We start from the raw sequence: 20,170 nt of genomic DNA, 5'->3' as shown, positions 1-20,170 counted from the left end.
CAGATATGCGAAAGCAAATATCTTTTAAAGCAAGAAATTATTACACCTATTAAGCCAGCAACATACTTGAAGCTGCTAGCAGTAAGCACAGGAAGCCGTCGCAATATACACTAGGCATACTGCGGCACTCGATATTTTATAAGCATGCAAATTATGCTAATTAAGCTTTACCAGTTGAATAAGCTGATACAGAAAGGCAACTTGTTTTTCTGCAAACGTGCAAAACGGACCATATCTCCTGCATGTGGCTTTTCTTTTTACAAATCTTGGTAATTAATTGTCACGTCACCATTGTCAAAAGAAATTAAATGAGTTTATGCTAATTTGAAAATACTATTCAACCCGAAAACTGTTGGATTTTCCCCCAAATTATGCAATTTTATTGTGACTTTAGTCACGTAAGATCGAGACTTATTTGAAATGAGTCATCTGGCTGGAAGTTTACCTCAAAATATTATTTTATTGAGTAAAAGTTTACCGCAAACAAACAGCAGTCTATTCCAAAAACGACTCAAATAAAATACTGGTTCCCTCACCACTACAAACAAGCCCGAATCACACAAAGCAAAATTCACAGTATTTATAACAAACATGATGACGTTATTTGACACCAGATCGAGACATATTTTGAATGGGTCGGAGTTTACCTCAAACATAAAACCAGTCATACCCAAATGACTCAAAAGAATTTGGTTCGCTCACCATCTATAAAGTCAGCCCGTATTCTCAGTATTGTAACAAATAATAATACAAATTATGCCATTTATTTTGACTTTTATTAGTGTCACACAGGATCGAGACTTATTTTGATGAGTCAGAGTTCACCTCAAACAAAATAACATTTACGCTTTGCCAATAAAAACTCAAAAGAAATTGGTTCCCTTACTAAGCCAACCAGGGCCCAATTTCATAGAGCTGCTAAGCACTAAAAAATTGCTTAGCATGAAATTTCTTCCTTGGTAAAAACAGGATTACCAACCAAATTTCCATTTGTTGTATGTTGCTTCTTACTGGTATTGCTGCTGTTTGCTTGTCCTGAAAATCACGTGGAAATTTGGTTGGGATTCCTGTTTTTATCAAGGGATAAGAGAAATGTCATGCTGAGCAAATTTGTGTGCTTAGCAGCACTATGAAATTTTCCCCTTTACAGTACAAAGCAAAATTCTCAGTATTAACTAACATTATGCCACATTTGACTCTTTTGTCACACAAGTTCGAGACATATTTTGATAAGGTCAGAGTTTACCTCAAACATAAAACAGTCTTTGCCCAAAAGACTTAAACGAATTTTGTTCGCTCACCATTTATAAAAGCCAACCCGTATTCTCAGTATTATTCCATTTATTTTGACTTTTTGTCACACAGAATCGAGACATATTTTGAATGAAGTCATAGTTTACCTCAAACAAACAAAAATCTTTGCCAAAACGACTCCAAAGAAATCGGTTCGCTTACCATAAGCCAACCCGTACACTACAAAGCAAAATTCCAAAATGCCCTACTTTGACTCTTTATGTCACACATGATCGATCCTTATTTCGATTGGGTCAGAGTTTATCTCAACAAACAACAATCTTAGCCAAAAACGACTCCAAAGAAATCGGTTCGCTTACCATAAGCCAAATTCTCAGTATTAACAAACATTATACCATGTTACATTATACCCGTACACTACAAAGCAAAATTCCAAAATGCCATACTTTGACTCTTTATGTCACACACGAGTGATCCTCATTTTGATTGTGTCAGAGTTTATTTCAAACATACAACAATCTACGTCAAAACGATTCAAGAGAAATTGGTACACCCCTCCCCCCCCCCCATAATAATGAAAGAAAAAAAAACACTTGTCGCATGAAGTTGTGTGCTTTCATATGCTTGATTTCGAGACCTCAAACTCTAAATCTGAGGTCTCGGAAATCAAATCCGTGGAAAATCACTTCTTTCTCGAAAACTACGTTACTTCAGAGGGATTCGTGTCTCAATGTTTTATATTATCAACCTCTCCTCATTACTCGTTACCAAGAAAGGTTTTATGCTAATAATTATTTTGAGTAACTACCAATAGTGTCCACTGCCTTTAAATATCCGAGTAAAAAATCAGCTCTTTCTGAAAAACTGCGTTAGGCCTACTTCAAAACAAAAATTCGTAAATTTACCATTACTACATGTGTGTGTATTAAAGATTTGTATACTGAAATATGTCTGTACCTTCCCGCCCGAGCTCTGTAAAAACATAAAATTCCTCTGTTGGGATTTGAGAATACACGCCCTTGTCAATTTTGTTGTACATGTTGACTATTTTGAGGGTCAACTAACACAGAAAAAGTGACCCGCATGTATTTACCTACGATCTTGTAGACAATCAAGGGCCACAATATTATGATGACCCAATAACAAAGTCATAGATACAAATAGGATTTGAGGCATTGCATGGTGAGGTATCAATATATATTTGGTTTGCGGTCGTGTATATCTTGCCAGGTAGATTTTGTTCTTTTAAAGAACTGTCTTGCTTTACTCTACCATGGAGGTAGAACTACTGCGGAGTATGTTCGAGACTTCTCAGTTCTGAAAAGAACTGTCCTGCTTATTAACTATATATTACCTGGGGATGGTCACAGAAATAGGCTGGGACTACTACTTGAGCTTACACAATCGTAATTAACTGTAATACCGCGGAGTCAGTTCTTGAAATGGTCTCGATGTCATAGATGTTTATGTCGTGGGTGTCGAGCAAATTAATAAGAGTGTGACTAAACTGATGCCTCACATACCAGATCGGTTTATTCCTTAATGATTAACTCTTAATCTTTAATTAATGTAAAGGCTTAATGTAAAGGTTCAAACCTGGTCAGTTATAACTGCCCAACCCTAACCACGTTAAAGGCCGGCAGTAGACACTATTGGTAATTACTCAAAATAATATTAGCATAAAACCTTACTTGGTAACGAGTTATGGGGAGAGGTTGACAGTATAAAACATTGTGAAAACGGCTCCCTCTGAAGTGCCATAATTTTCGAGGAAGAAGTATTAACTTTCCACGAATTTGATTTCGAGACCTCAGATTTAGAATTTGAGGTCTCGAAATCAACCATCTAAAAGCACACAACTTCGCGTGACAAGGGTAAAGATTTTGACTCCATAAAATGGCCGATCCAAGGCAACGTATCCCTTTACCTCCAGGACCTGTTTCAAGACACGATTTAAAACAGAACTTGTATTATGGTATGACCTTTTTTTTATTACCGGGTCTCAGAGGTTAGTATATTTATGTACTAACCTCCAGGACCTGTTTCTTGACATGGAGATGGACATAGGAATGTTAAAACAGAACTTGTGTTAGGCATAACTGTTTTTTAAATTTTGTATTACCAGGTCTTGGAGGTTAATATTCTGTGCACTAACCTCCAAGACCTGTTTCTTCTTGACATGGGATGGATATAAGGATTTTAAAACAAAACTTGTTTAGGACGTGAAAGTTTGTTATTAAATAATTTAATAAAAAACTTTCATGTCTTATTACCAGGTCTAATTAACCCATATAGGAATTTTAAAACAGATAAACTTGTATATGGCCAGAAAGTTTGTTTTTCCAATTAACGGGTCTCAGAGGTTAGTTTGTGCATGGTTTGTGCACTAACCTCCAGGACCTGTTCCTTGACATGGAGGTGGACAGAGGAATTTGAAAACAGAACCTGTAGTGTATTAGGCCTGAAAGTTTTTTTTTTAATTACCAGGTCTCGGAGGTTTGTATATTTATGTACTAACCTCCGGGACCTGTTTCTTGACATAAGGAATGGGTATAGGAACTTAAAAACAGAGCTTGTTTTAGGCATGCTACTTTTTCCAATTACCTGGTTTCGAAGGTTAGTAACCTCCAGAATAGAACCTGTTTCGTGTCTTTCTAGCGCCATAGGGCGCCCTCTGTAGTCCGTGTTGTATTTTCCTGGCTAAACAAGATGGCGGCGCCCGTCGGACAAGTTTGTGGGAGGTTCATTTTTCAAAGACTGTCTAAGATTAAGAATGTCGGGATATGCAGCCAGGCTTTTTGCACAGGACAGGAGAAAGTGAGTCTTTTCAATTGTACACTAAAAGTTTAAGTTTAATTGTATTGTCAGATACATTTTTCGTCTGATTTTCTTATGCTTGTGTTGGGCGCAAACTTCTGTCAATCCTCGCGCAAACTTCAGCCTCCGCCGAGCGCGCAAACTTGATGGCTCGATCTAAATGTGTGCACACTTAGCCTGCGCACCAGATATTCCACGCAAACTTTAAGCCTTGCGCAAATTTTGTGCTGTCAAAAACAGTTTTTTGGACCGGATTTTGCTGCATGCCCAAATAACTTATTAGGGTGTCGAACCACGAATCAAATATTACAGTCATTTGACCAGTTCGGGATCATTGACCGGTTCGGGATCACTTCAACTTTGCAATAACCAAGTAATTATATCACTTCTCATTATTACCAATTTCTGTTGATAATGGTGAAGATTAACACCCATTAAACCAACAAACCTAAAAATAAGGTGCCAAATATCATCAGCAAATAAATTATGACCGTTTTCCTGAAGGTTATCTGCGAAATTGATCATTTTTTTCGTTTAAAAATGTTGGTTGAAAAACACTGTTAAAACCTTTAAAACCTTAAAACCTTCTTACCTTTAGAATTGGAGTGCCGGGGCAAAAAATATTTATGTAAAATGATAAGAATGTGTATAAAAACATTCCTGTTAATACTGTGCAGTCATTTTGTTTTTTTGAGGAGACGAAGTTACCAAAATCTTCTTTGTGGGGGCAATTTACCCTTGACCAGTTCGGGATCACTCAACACCTCATTGCGTCAAATGGTGCTGAAATAACTTACTAAGTAAGGTAAAATCATACTACTGCAGTAGAAAGTTTATTTAGCTGCTTTTGAGAAACATTACTTCAACAAATTCTTGTAGAATTCTTTTTTTTTTAGAAAATTAAACTTGGAGGGGTCAATAATGCTTTTTAGGTTCGCTTCACTTTTTCATTTGCCTTTGCTGTTGTTTTGTGGTTTTGTCGCTGGGATTTTGCGCTGCTATTGAAGACACTTGCATGACATTCGCTAAAGAAAAGGAAGTCCAAGTCCATGCCAACACACCCCTGAGGTTTCGTGTCCTTGAGAGGCAGTTTTATGAATGGGAGTATGGGTTTGCAATAAAGGGCACTCTTCTGATTCAGAATAGATTCAACTGATCCTGAACTGGTCAAACAGGTGACGATACTTTTCTCAAAGCCTCTTCAAAAGAACTAATCTTTTTTTGTCAGTGAATACTTGGTGAGTTTTATGTCATGTTTAGGTAAACTGATAAACTTTTTTGTTTAAGATATCAAAGAGATTGCAACAAAAAACAATGTGAATTCAAAAAGTGATCCAGAACTGGTCAAACGACTGTATTCCTGAAACTTTATATTCCATAATAATATTCCTTGGTCTGGAGAGTTTATTTACAAGTTTTTTTAATTATTAATTAAAAAAACTGAAACTAAACTTAGTTCAAATGGCGATGTCCAGGAACTGGGCATACGCGGCACCCTATGGCCTATCTATATGTGTCATGTTATGCTGTGCAGTTCATGTTGCGCTTGGCGAAATGTAGCACCAAACTTCATCAGCACACACAAATTTGCCAAGCGCAAATTTCACTCCCAATAAAATAGCTTGAATGAAGTTGAAGTATGCGCTGCCCATCTTGAAGATTGCTCGCACGTGCTTCAAGCTAGCGCAGGCAGCTAGTTTGCGCGGGTTGTTCTAAAACCCCCTCGACCCCCACGACCCCCTCGACCACCCGACTTTATTGCAATTGTTTTTTCTGTACACCGAAATTGCTACAGTTCACAACCTCAGCCAATCATGCACACATTTGTATGCTGACGTCGACTACACACCATGCCTCGCACATCTAAACACAGCGTACGAGACAAACCATAAACACGTGGTATGCACGAAGCAAACTGTGCGTGATTGGCTGCTGAGATCGGTCCTGTGGCAATTGTGATGTACAGATAAAAAACCGCGGCATTTCCACGCGTATCTCTTGGCCGATCTGAGCCTGAATAAGATTATTATCCCAACTGGGAACCTGCATTTACCGCCCGAGTACGATTACGGCCAACTCATTACGTGATGATCAGGCAGACTCATTTCCAGCCGATCGCTCCCGTTCTGTGTACTACTACTTGCTCTATGCGCGGAGCTCGAGGTTTTAGACCCGACCGACCAAAATGGCCCACACGTGTTTTGGGGTACCCAATCGGTGTAGAGTAATACAACTGTGTGGCTGATGCAGATAAATAACCGCATGCATTCTCAGACTTGAAATCAAGTCTAGTCGTGGAAGGAAGTTGCGTCGCGGATCACACACACTGTGAATTCTAAATCGTTCATTCTTACTCGGCTGTAAAGCGACATTTTATGAATTCGGAATTTGGACATTCTTGGAACACGGGGCGGATGTCGAGGGGGCGAGGGTCGAGGGGGTTTTAGAACAACCCAGTTTGCGCCCAACACTTGGATTGGAAGTTTGAAGTTGGCCAGGCTGGCTGGACTTCCGAGTCCCTGATGGAGTGTAAAAGTAAAAAAAACAAAAAAAACAGGCATATTACTCAGCTGGGATTCAAACCCACGACCTTTGCCTTCTAGAGCAGGTTCCAATTTCATAAAACCGTTTAGATTTGGAATGTTGGCTGGTAACATGCTGTTTTTGCTTGTAGGCCTAGAGTCAATATTTTCCTGTGCTTACCCCCTATCAGCAAGTTTTTGTGCTTACCAGACCTAGTGTTTACTTACACACCAAAGATTGTATTACAGGCTTTATGAAATTGGGACCTTATTTTTTTCCAATTAGACCACAGGCATATTAGTGATCTCATGTGGTTTTTTATTTTACAGAAGCCTGGATTAGTTTTAGGTGTTTACAGCAAAGAAGACGACAAGGAAGAAGGTTTTATCTTCACAAAAGCTGCCGAAGAAGTCAACAACAGAACATCTGGAAGACTGCAGGATCTCCTCAACATGTAAGAACTTAGCCCCCATTTGGGTCTAATCCACTTTGTATCCCTGGCCCCAGCGCCAACGCAATCATACTCTAGCGTCTTGCTGAGTAAATCAGTCTAGTAACAACCCAGTTGTCTGGATGTAGCATTTGACCATATCGTTGTTGTGAAGTTGAAGAGGGAGGCAAACTGTAAAAGTGAGGATCACAAACTGTGGTTAAAGGTATTGGACACTGTTGGTAATTACTCAAAATAATTCTTAGCATAAAAACATACTTGGTAACGAGCAACGGCGAGCTGTTGATAGAATATAAACGTAGTGAGAACGTAGTTTGTGAGAAAGAGGTAATTTCTCACTCAAATAATAAAATACTTCAGGCCTGAAGCCTTTTATTATGCATCTGAAAGCACACAAATTTGTGCAACAATGGTTTTTATTTCTTCTCATTATTCTCTTGCAACTTCGATGACCAATTGAGCCCAAATGACCAAACATGTCCAGTGCCTTTAAAGGAACACGTTGCCTTGGATCGGACGAGTTGGTCTATGAAAAGCGTTTTAAACCGTTTGTTATAAAATGCATATGGTTGGAAAGATGTTTTTAAAGTAGAATATAATGATCCACACAAGTATCACTCAAAATTGCACGGTTTTCATTTTACGTCGTGAACTAACACGGTCGGCCATTTATGGGAGTCAAAACTTTGACTCCCATAAATGGCCGACCGTGTTTGTCGACGAGGTGAAACGAAAACCACGCAATTTCGAGGCATATTTGTGTAGATCATTGTATTCTACTTTTACAAGATCTTTCTAACCATATCGATTTTACAACAAACGGTTACAGGACGCTTTTCATAGACCAACTCGACCGATCCAAGGCAACGTGTTCCTTTAAAAAGTAATTTTGAGCACTGCTGATTCAACAATCTTCATGTGTCCCTGTGTATTTCTCTCATCTGTGTACATGTAGGTCAGAACTTCTATGGGTTATTTGGGGGTTAGTTCAAGGCACTGTACACGTTTGGTAATTGTCAAAGACAAGTGTTCTCACTTGGTGTATCCCATCATAAGCATAAAATAACAAGCCTGTGAAAATTTGGGCTCAATCGGTCATCGAAGTTGAAATAAAATGATGAAAGAAAAAACACCCTTGTTGGACGAATTTGTGTGCTTTCAGATAGGAATAAAAGACTTCTAGCTAGAAGTATTTTATTATTTTAGTGAGAAATTACCTCTTTCTCAAAAACTATGTTACTTCAAAGTTCACAGATTTACAAATAACCTACAGGGTTTACAGAAGGTAATGGTGAAAGACTTCTCTTGAAATATTATTCCATGAAATGCTTTACTTTTGAGAAAACATTAAAACAATTATCAGTTCTCGATATCATCATTATGAATTTATTTTAAACACATGTCATGATATGGCGAAACGTGCGTAAACAAGGGTGGGTTTTCCCGTTATTTTCTCTCGACTCCAATGACCTATTAAGCCTAAATTTTCACAGGTTTGTTATTTTATGACACACAAAATTTGGGCCTTTGGAAAATACTGTTTACCGAAAGTGTCCAATGGCTTTGAGGGAACAATATATTTATAGATACAGTGTTCAATGACCATCAAGAAATTATGAAATAACAAATGAATTACAAGGAAATTAGAAGAAATGTTCAGATTTAGATGTGGGAGGAAAACCCCTTTGCAATCAGGTAGGGACTGCAAACCCATTCCACATGCAAGGCTCCAGTCTGAGGTGGGATTCGAACCAGTGTTCACAGAGGTGAAAGGCAGGGATAAAAACCACTGAGTCAATCTGATCCCCATTCTATATCTGTACCACAGTACCTTTCAATTTTTTACTCCCACAGTGCTGGGCCAACTATCAAGCAAGGAAAAACCAAGATTCTCTATGACATCAAACAGGTTAGTACTAAAATCAAGTGAATGAAACTTAAGGCTGATTACATTTGATCAGTCAGAACTGACCCAGGCCCGTTTTCACAAAGCACAAAGACTCATCTTAAAGGCATTGGATACGTTTGGTAAATATACCTGTACTTTCACTTTGTGTGTCCCAACATACGCAAAGAATAACAATTCTGTGAAAATTTGGGCTAAACTGGTCATCGAAGTTGCTAGAAAAGAATGAAAGAAAAAACACCCTTGTTGCGCAAATTTGTGTGCCTTTAGATGTCCCAGAAAGGCTTCAGATCTGAAGTCTTTCTTGGATTCAAATATTTTAGTGAGATATTACCTCTTTTTCGAAAACTGTTACTTCAGAGGGAGCCGTTTCTCACAATGTTTACTATTCACCAGCTCTCCATTGCTCGTTACCAAGTCAGTTTTTATGGTAATATATACTTTGAGTAATTACGTATAGTGTGTCAGTGGTGCATTTAAGATGACAATGCTGCTGTCAAGGGGATTTTTTCCCAGAGAAGTATAAACTAGTACTGGAGCACTTAAAATGGCACAAAGGCAATGGCTAAGGGGCATGGATCGGAAGGGGTAACCCTGTTTCAACCCCAGAAGTAAGTGGCAATGTCAATACTTTTGTAGGAGTCCACCGAGGGTTTTACTGATCTTCTATTCCCTTCACCTTTCTCCGTTTCCGACTTCAAGGATGATTTTAGCAGTGTTGCAGTGGTAGGTCTCGGCAAGCAGTCGGCCGGACTTAGTGAATCTGAGCAAATAAATGAAGGAAAAGAAAACATCCGAGCGGCCGTCGCTGCTGGAGCTGCTCAGCTTAGGGAGGAGGGTGTGAGAAACATCAGCGTCGACCCATGCAGCAACGCTCAAGGTATGTCGTCTTAACTTTCTGTTTCTTTCGTTCATCGTTAGTCTTTAGAGTCATGACTAACTCATTTATGCCCCTGTTTCAAAGCTGACCAGTAGGCCTGTATAGTCAATGGTAAAGGCTGGTTTGTAGTTGGTCGCACGATGGTTGCGCGATGGAAGTCTTGACGCCCGATCCTTAAAAACACAGTTTATAGTCATTGCTGAGGAATATTAACTGTGTTTTGTATGTACAGTAGAGATTTCCGACTATAACCCGGCCTTAGGGAAGAGGGGGTAGGGTGCAGTCGACAAAAGTGCCCAATGCAACTGTTGAAGAATAACTAAGAGAGGTTTGCATTAACACCATGTGAAATCTCTTTGAGTAGTGATGGGTCTGAAAGAATCGGTGGTTTAAGGATTTGGGTACCTTTTCAAAATGTAGATTTACATTAAACTTACAGGGTTTGAAGATAACGATAGTGGAAAGCTTCCCTTCAGAAATGAGTAAAACAATGTCATGAAAATATGTTTGTAAATAATGATTAAAATAATTTTTGTCTCACGAGACGAAAATTATTTTCATGACATTGTTTTACTCATTTCCCAAAAACTACAGCACCTCAGCACAGAATATTTTCAGGGAAGCTTTCTACTATTATTATCTTCAAACTGTGGAAGTTTAGTGTAAATCTGTGGACATTGTGTTTTTTGTCCTACAAAAGTTACATGGACCCTTTAACAACTCAAAGTTTCGATCTGGGCCCAATTCTAAAAGCTGTTAATCTAATTAAACAACTTATTTTGACTTTTTGGTTTATGATTTGGTTTTGTTTTCACAGCTGCTGCGGAGGGTGCCAGCCTGACTCTCTTCAATTATGATGAACTGAAAGACCCTACCAAAAGGAAACCACATGTAGAGCTTGGCCTCTATGGCGATCAAGAAAGGTGGGCTAGTCCTAAAAGTAGAAAATTTCTTTTAAAATCCCCCTCCTGCAATCAAACTTTTTTGTGTTACCTTATAGTTCAGTGCAAAAAATAGTCAATGGCCTGACGATGCGACCCCAGCTGAGTCTTTTCTTTAAGGCTAAATGCTTATGTGTGTTGTCTTGTCATTTAGCCTTTGAGAAAGACTAGCTAGGGTCAAAACGTCATGTAATTAACTATTTGTTCGGCATTTATAGCATAGGTTCTTTTGGTTTGTAAGCAGTTTGCAACAGCTAATTCTGTTTCTTAATTAACAGTTCGGTAACGGACCTGTGGAATAAGGGCCTTACATTGGCGAGCAGTCAGAACTTTGCCAGGAGGTTGATGGAGATGCCGGCCAACAAGTGTACTCCGAGAAGGTTTGCAGAGATCACCGGAGAGCAGCTGAGAGTAACCAAGACGGTACTAACCAGGGCCCAGTAAGTTAACTACTACTAGGGGGCTTCTTATATAGCGCTCAAATCCTTCACGCATTGACTCTTGAGGCGCTTAAAGGAACACACTGCCTTGGATCGGTCGAGTTGGTCTTTGAAAAGCGTATGAAATCATTTGTTATGAAATGTACATGGGTAAAAAGATGTTGTAAAAGTAGAATACAATGATCCACACAAACATGCCTCGAAATTGCGTGGTTTTCCTTATACCTCGTCGACTAACACGGTTGGCCATTTTTGGGAGTCAAAATTTTGACTCCCAAAAATGGCCGACCGTGTTGGTTCGCACAGTTAAAGGCAAACCTCGCAATTTCGAGGCAAACTTGTGTGGATCATTGTATCTACTTTTAAAACATCTTTCTAACCATAATGCATTTTATAAAAAAATGGTGACAGACGCTTTTTATAGACCAACTCGTCCGATCCAAGGCAACGTGTTCCTTTAACGTTCAGTATTTTCCTTTAAGGTAATGTGCAGGGCCCCATTTCATAGAGCTGTTTAAGAACAACAAAGTAGCTAAGTGCAAAATAAGTATGCTTACCAGAACAAGGTTACCAGCCAAAACACAATGTCACATACATGTGACATGTACATGTACAATTTATGACTGGTATCCTGCTCCTTTTTGCTCGGCAATAAATTGTTAAGCAACATGTGCTGCCAAAAACAGTTTATGGCCTGACTTTTCGACCCTAGCAGAGTCTTTCTCCAAGACAATATTTGCTGCTCATATGAAAGTGGGCCCAGGCCTGCTAGAGTATCAGTGTATCAAACTGTAGCGTGTTGTGGCAGAGTGGATACATAAGAGCACCGAACTCAAGCTCTGGTGCTTCTGTGCAGCAGAGTGTGGGTTCGAATCCCGACGTGACACTTGTGTCCCTGAGCAAGACACAATTGCTCCTCTCCACCCAGGGGTAAATGGGTACCTGTGAGGGCAGAGATGGTTCTTGTGACTGATTTAGCCGAGTAGCGCATATGAATGTTGCACAGGCTGTATACTCCCCAAGGAGCTGAGATGGCTTAAGGAATGTATTATAAGGCCCAGTGACCAGGGGTAGTAATTTTGGAAGCGCTGCGGGTGTGAAAAGTGCTATATAAAAACTGGTTATTATTATTGTTATTATATTATCAGTCATGAGATGATTATCGTCTTGTTTCCATTTTCTCCTCTTTCAGCACTGTGCACTGGGCATTAGAAAAGAACATGGGTGGGTTCCTGGGTGTCTCTAAAGGTTCAGACCAGGCTCCAATCTTCCTTGAGATGTCATACACCGGCACCAATCCTGAAGTCCAACCTCTCGTCTTGGTTGGCAAGGGAGTCACATTTGACAGGTATGTCTCAATATTCTTTAAAACAAACACACCGATATGTGTAAGCACTGTACACTCAGTTCTTTCCCCGAGTCCTGTGAACAAAAATCACAGGCGTTTTACTCGGGTGGGATTCGATCCCACGACCTTTGTAATTCTAGAGCAGTGTCTTACCAACTAGACCACTGAGATTGCCCGGTAGCTAGAGGCAGTTCAAATCCCACATATTAGCAGCGGATACCACAAAGATTTAATAGATGTAGCGAAACTCAGAAATTCTTTGATGAGACTTCCTTGTAACAGAGGGCGGTTAAGTAAACACATTGTTTGTTTAGAAGTAAACAAAGGGCACATGATCTATACTGTGTCTTTGTCTAACCTCCCCCTCTTGTTTGTATGGCACGAAAAAGCATTGATTACAAAATACTCACATTAATGCTCTGAACGGCTTTAATATACATCATTGAGCTACTCTGCCATCATTACCCTCCTAGATCTATCTCCTCTTCCCAAAACTTCCTCACCACTAACACACCAAGGACTAAATCATATGGCCCTAAGGCTTTTTCATACACCTCGCCAAAGTTGTGGAATGCCCTACTATCTTCACTTAGAACAGCTGCTACCCTGGACAGTTTCAAATTCAACCTCAAAACACATCTATTCCAACTTGCATCCTCTCATTCTTTGCAATGTTCAGTTTTTGTAAAGCGCATCGAGACCTCTTCCAGCTATGTTTTTTTCGCTATATCAGATTGTTCTATTATTGTTATAACAGCGGTGGTATTTCCATCAAACCAGCCAAAGGTATGGATCTCATGCGAGGTGATATGGGCGGGGCAGCTGTGGTTGCCGGGGCGATGGATGCCATAGCGATGCTTCAGCTGCCAATCAATGTGGTTGCTCTGGCGCCGCTCTGTGAGAATCTCATCAATGGATCCGCCATGAAGCCTGGGGATGTTGTCACGGCGATGAATGGGAAGACGATACAGGTACTTTCATAAACCAATACTTGTGTCTTTCAGAATTTAATATCTTTCTCTTTCATCATAAGCTTAAAGGGAAGGTATACGTTTGGTAATCACCCTTAAAATTAACGGCAATAAAAGCCTTTGAAGTAATGTGTTTCTGTAAAAATATACAAGTTAATATGGCCCTTTAAGTCACCTGGAAGTGGTATTTTTTCAAAATAAAGCTTTTGTCACTAATATATGTGTTTTGATGAGTGGAATGTGAATAAACAGTCAACTAAGGTTTTCAAAAATCCGTTCTTATGTTATTTACAAATTTAAGAGTAGACCCCGACCCGAGAGGGCGCTGTTCGTGACGTCAATCGAGGCACACTTTGCCTGTAATGCGTAGAGTAAACACAATTGCAAAGTACATGTACGGACCAAGTCGTGAGTTTGTACGTTTTTGGGGGTTTTTTTTCGGGCAATGCCGACCATGTGTATTGCTGCTGAATGCAGAAAAACACTTTTTGAAATGTACCAACTCATGACTTGGACGTACATGTACTTTGCACGGTGTTTACTATACGCATTGCAGGCAAAGTCTGCCTCGATTTACGTCACAAAAGGGGTAGGCGGAGTCAGCCCCAAAAACAACTTTATATATTTTTTAAACATATAAATCGTGACAAACAATTACTAAAAAAATAGTTTTATTGGTCGTTAGCATATACTCTTATGTTTGAAAGAAAGAAAAAATTCCATTTCCAGGTGACTTTAATTTTAATTTGAGAAGCGTTATCTCATAACGCTTTTCAGATTGTATTCCTACAAAGGATTATTCTTCCTGCGTTAACACAAAATATTTGCTCCCAATTTTCGGCAGATCTCCAAACACTACCACTGTTTGAGTGAAATTTTCAGATATTTTTTTTTTTATCTACATTTATACAGGACTAAAGCAATCAAATGGTTCCAAAAAAACGAAATTATACTTTGTCTTTAAAGTTGGCTCGTAATAATATATTTTTACCTAGATTAGTATATTATTGATTATTATAAAATTCCTTCCGTCCCATATTTCCAGGTCGATAACACAGATGCTGAGGGGAGACTCATCCTCGCTGATGCTCTGAGCTATGCCTGCTCAGAGCTGAATCCAAAGGCAGTCATCAATCTTGCGACCCTAACAGGTGATTCACTACAATTAAATTAAATTAAATTCAATTCTTATATATCAGATCCCAAAAAGGGTAACTAAAATGCTCGCATACAGTAACAACATTGAAACATTAAAAACATTAGAAGTTCTAGAGCTATAGACAATTACAAAAGAAAACCACTAGAAAGATATACTACTATCAACTAGAAGAAAGTGACTGGGCGATACAATTTATAATTAATGACTAAAAGTGAGATTGTGGTGATGGTAATTTAGAGACACGGGATAGTCCTATATTTCAAAAGGGCGAGCATTCACTAAAATACTCGAAAAGACAAATTCAGACGAAGTCTTCTAAGATATAAATAGATCTCTCGCACTTGAACTGATTTGAACACTCCAATCTAAACTGTAGTATAGCACGAGCATGAGATCGTGACATGAACTGATAATTTACAACAAATTTTTGATAGATTTTCCAACATGCTTACGCTTTTCAACATACAGGGCATCTACATGTATAAATGGGAAATAAAAGAATGGTGACTCGGTCGTGGTGACTCGGTCGTGGCCTTGCAATGAAGGACCTCGTCTTTGGCTTGGTCCTTAACCGCCTGACATTGACCCTGCCTGTTTTACTCAAACATTCAATAATAATAATAAGCGTATTTATAACGCGCCTTTTGCCAAAGGATACAAAGCGCCAGGTATTATTACTGCAAGGAGTGGGGCGAATTTTGAGATATAAGACCTAATCCTTAAGCACCATGTAATGGTTTACAAGGTGCTGTGGCGCAATATGCTGCCAATCCAGCCAGGAACACTGGGGCGAACCCCTTATCTTTTTGATAAGTGCACTGGGTTCTTTTACATGCATTTACACAACACATCGGACCAACGGCTTTATGTCCCATCGGAAGGACGAAGCAATGGTTATGTGTCTTGCTTAAGGACACAAGTGTCACGGCTGGGGATTCGAACCCACCCTCTGCTGGTCAGAAACACCAAAGTTTGAATTCGGTGCTCTTAACCGCTCGGCCACAACACTCCCATAATAGGACTCATACCACTCTTTTATTCCCGTATTATCTTTCAAATGCTGGATCGAATCCCGGTTTTGTCATTTGTGTCTATGTTGGACACTTTACTTTGACACTTTACTATGTTGGTTTTTTTAAAGGTTTTTTAAAATTTTATTTTGAATAATTTTTTAGTATCTCAAGTAATGCTTTCTATTTGTTTGTGATGCAGGAGCCATCGGTGTTGCTCTTGGTTCAGCAGCTACGGGAACATTCACAACGTCAGAATCCCTTTGGTCCAGTCTTCATCAGGTGGGTATGATGTGGTTTCTCCATTTTAACCGGAAAAAAAAAAAAATTTAAACCCCAATCACAAAAAGAAAACAAAATTGTTATAACTTTTTAAACACTTTTTAAATATTTTATTACGGAGATCACATTCGTTAGAAAATGAGGATTAAACCGTATGGAAAACACCAAATTGCAAACGAAATAGTCCACACACGGTGTCCACACCTGTAATTTTCTATCTCTTGGCACGCACAGTATTTAGAATGGTTTCAAACAAAAACCTTCCCTTTAAAGACAATGGACACTATTGGTAATTGTCAATGACCAGTCTTCTCACTTGGTGTATCTCAACATATGCATAAAATAACAAACCTTCAAAAATTGGGACTCAATTCGTCGTCGAAGTTGCGAGAGAGTAATGGAAGATGAAACGCCCTGGTTGCACAAGTTGTGTGCTTTCAGATGCTTGCGAAATAAAATTCAAATATTTTAATGAGAAATTACTTCTTTCTCAAAACTACGTTACTTCAGAGGGAGCTGTTTCTCACAATGTTTTATACTATCAGTAGCTCTCCATTGCTCGTTACCAAGTAGGTTTCTATGCTCATAATTATTTTGAGTAATTACCGTTAGTGTCCACTGCCTTTAAGTATTGATGAAAGACTCTGGATGACTTTTTTATCTGATGAAAAAAAATAAAAAAATTCTTTTGATTGTGCTGTACAGGCCGGTATAGAGACTGGGGACAGACTGTGGCGGATGCCAATATTCCAACACTACAGCTCTCAGGTCAACGATTGTCATCTAGCGGACCTCAGCAACGTCGGCAAATATGAAAGGTCAGTAACATGGGTCTGGATTCAGCAGATTAGTTGGCAATACGCCTCTCATATCATTTAGGCATGAGTGCGTCACAATTCTAACCCAAAAGGAGGCTATAGGCGCAGCCACTCGGGGAAACTACTGAGTATACAGTGCTAACACACATCGGTGTATGGGTAAAAACCAAAAATTAATATTCTTTGTCCCCGATGCAAATTTAACATCTATTATATGTTGCTAATGTGTTGTTGTCCTTTGTTGTAATAGGGCTGGTTCAGCCTGCACGGCAGCAGCATTCTTAAAGGAGTTTGTGACTGTCCCTGCCTGGGCCCATTTAGACATAGCTGGTGTGATGGAAAATACAGATGAGATCCCATACCTTGGGAGAGGCATGACAGGTAAGGGAATCTCTCCATTAGGCTTTTGTGGTTAAAGTACAGCCATGTAGGGTGTCATGGCAGAGTAGTTTAGAGCATTAAATTCAAGTTCTGATGGTTAAAGGCAGTGGACACTATTGGTAATTGTCAAAGACTAGCCTTCACAGTTGGTGGATCTCAACATATGCATAAAATAACAAACCTGTGAAAATTTGAGCTCAATCGGTCATCAAAGTTGTGAGATAATAATGAAAGAAGAAAACACCCTTGTCACATGAAGTTGTGTGCGTTTAGATGGTTGATTTCGAGACCTCAAGTTCTAAACTTGAGGTCTCGAAATCAAATTCGTGGAAAATTACTTCTTTCTCCAAAACTATGGCACTTCAGAGGGAGCTGTTTCTCACAATGTTTTATACCACCAACCTCTCCCCATTACTTGTCACCAAGAAAGGTTTTATGCTAATAATTATTTTGAGTAATTACCAATAGTGTCCACTGCCTTTAAGTCATCAGAGTGTGGGTTAGAGTCCCGGTCGTGACACTTGTGTCTTTGGGCAAGATACTTTACTATAATTGCTTCTCTCCACCCAGAAGTATAAAATGGGTACCTGTGAGGGTAGAGGTTGATATTATGTATGAAAAAGCTTTTGGAGTGCTAAGGTTGCCCGGGGTTGTATACTTCCCAGTTGTATACTCCCCAGGAAGCTGAGAAAAATTGAAAAAACAGAAAATTATTAGCCCATTGACCAGTGTGAAGTTATACCACCTGAGCTTTGCCCACTCTCGCGAGATCACTGCTCTCGCGCGAAGCTGCTGGCTGCGGACTACTTATGAGTCTGCACTGCGTGAGAGCAGTAGTCTCACGGGGCCAGCAGTCACGCGAGAACATCGCCAGTATTGTGGGAATCGCGGAGAGAGTCGGACAGTATCACCTTGTCCACAAGTCCAACTTAAACTGGAAGATGCAAAATGTTTTTTTAAGTTTAACTATCGAAACCTCTTCTTTTTTTCCTGTACTGAAGATCCTATTGGATTTGTTGTGATGATTTGGTTTTTTCTTGCTTTCTAATTCTTACAGGTCGTCCGTTGAGAACGATTGTAGAGTTTGCTGAAAGAATGGCCCACCAGTCTTAGATCAAGTTCACCCACCCACACCAATTAAGTGATGAAATAGACTTAGAAAAGCAGCCTTCTCACGGTCTGTCAAATTTGTTTGACTTTAATTCAATATAACATTTATTTCCATCTTGTAAGCTTGATGCGTACATGAAAGAAATGCGAAAAGCCAATATTGTGGAGGACAAGGCTTGTAGTGCAGTGACTTTAGAAGAGGTAAAACACAAGACATATTTAATTACTGAAATAATTAATTAACTAGTTAATTAATTATAACAAGACAAATGATCTGATGGGGGCAATTGGTCGGACGAAAAAATTGAGATAAGAGAAGACTAAAACTGTTTTAACAGATTAAAATCTGCCTGGAGGAAGCAAACTGGGACAATAAACCCACAGGAAAGATCGTGCTACATATTGGGAGATAAGTTACTCTTTAAAGGCAGTGGACACTATTGGTAATTACTCAAAATAATTATTAGCATAAAACCTTACTTGGTAACGAGTAATGGGGAGAGGTGGATAGTATAAAACATTGTGAGAAACGGCTCCCTCTGAAGTGACGTAGTTTTCGAGAAAGAATTAATTTTCACGACTTTGATTTCGGGACCTCAAGTTTAGAACTGGAGATCTCGAAATCAAGCATCTGAAAGCACACAACTTAGTGTTACAAGGGTGTTTTTTATTTCATTCATATCTCGCAACTTCGAAGACCAATCGAGCTCAAATTTTCACAGGTTTGTTATTTTATGCATATGTTGAGATACACCAAGTGAGAAGACTGGTCCTTGACAATTCCCAAGGTGTCCACTGTCTTTAAAAGAGTTGGCTGCTTGCATACTCGATAGTGTATGCTCAGTTTATAATTGAGAAAATAAATAAGCTGTTGCAAACAACTTACCAACCTAAAGGACCGAGGTTATAAACGCATAAAAAAGTTAATGACCTGATGTTATGACCCTAGCCTGCTAGCAGAGTCTTTCTTGAAGGCTAAGTAAAAACAGTCTTCTCCACACCAAAATACGAATGAATACAACGGCGCACAAATGAAATCAGGCCTGTTGAAATGCTGTAACTCGTCACAATAAATCTGGAAGAATTATAAAGAATTTGGAGTTGAACAAAGAAAGCTAGACTAGAGCGGAATTGGAACCAATGTCCACCAGTTTCACATGCCGGTGCTCTACCAGACAAACTAATATGAAATGCACAATGTTTGTGACTGGTTCCCTGCTAATTTCTGCTCAGCGGAACAACATTGCTTAGCACAAATGTTTAGCTCAACAGCTTAACACTTGCTTCAGTTTATTAACTGGTGAACCATCAGTTTTTAAAAACCAACAACAAAACAATATTAGATCAGGAGACAATATAATTTATAGTAGCTTTATTTAATGTTATGTTTATTGAAACAGTTTTACACTTTAGTTTTGTATTCATGTATTATTATCATGATTACTATTTAAAAGATTTGCTACTACCAATAACATGATGATTTCTCAAAGGCATAGAAATTAATCAAAGTTTGCAAGACACGAGTTGTGTTGGCATCGCCCGAATCCCAAAAGGCCACGTTTGGGTTCAAGATAATTATTTGAAATATCTTAAATACCATTTGGAGTGAAATAGTTTTAATACGATATTGATAACAAAAGTAAGGATTATTCAAATTAAATGTACCATTGAAGCTACAATTCCAGCCTAAACAGATCCTCCCCCGTCAATACTGTTCACCCCTGCTGAAGCGCAGACCCCGCAATGGGTGCCACTATTGAAAGGGAGCCCGGGGCTCAATGATGTATGGCCGGGATTGTAGCTGGTGATGCGTGGTTTATTAAATAAACATGAACATTAATCATTAAATTATTTTATTTGCCCTTGTCATTTCAGTTTG

At 39.1% G+C, this 20,170-nt stretch overlaps 1 protein-coding gene across 1 annotated transcript; it reads left to right on the top strand.

Annotated features, from left to right (window-relative positions):
• Positions 1-3,955: 3,955 nt before the first annotated feature.
• On the top strand, positions 3,956-20,142 carry LOC139941084 (cytosol aminopeptidase-like). Its single transcript, XM_071937506.1, has 13 exons — positions 3,956-4,071; positions 6,924-7,048; positions 8,900-8,954; positions 9,654-9,831; positions 10,649-10,754; positions 11,051-11,212; positions 12,405-12,560; positions 13,318-13,531; positions 14,577-14,682; positions 15,903-15,982; positions 16,688-16,800; positions 17,051-17,181; positions 18,239-20,142. Exons 1-13 carry the CDS (start codon positions 3,964-3,966, stop codon positions 18,292-18,294), a joined length of 1,590 nt encoding a protein of 529 aa, XP_071793607.1. The 5' UTR covers positions 3,956-3,963; the 3' UTR covers positions 18,295-20,142.
• Positions 20,143-20,170: the final 28 nt, after the last annotated feature.

The sequence above is a fragment of the Asterias amurensis genome, chromosome 8 (assembly GCF_032118995.1).
Source record: "Asterias amurensis chromosome 8, ASM3211899v1".
Lineage (NCBI taxonomy): Eukaryota > Metazoa > Echinodermata > Asteroidea > Forcipulatida > Asteriidae > Asterias > Asterias amurensis.
The sequence above is the reverse complement of the archived record's forward strand: the minus strand, read 5'-3'. Positions and strand labels throughout refer to the sequence as shown.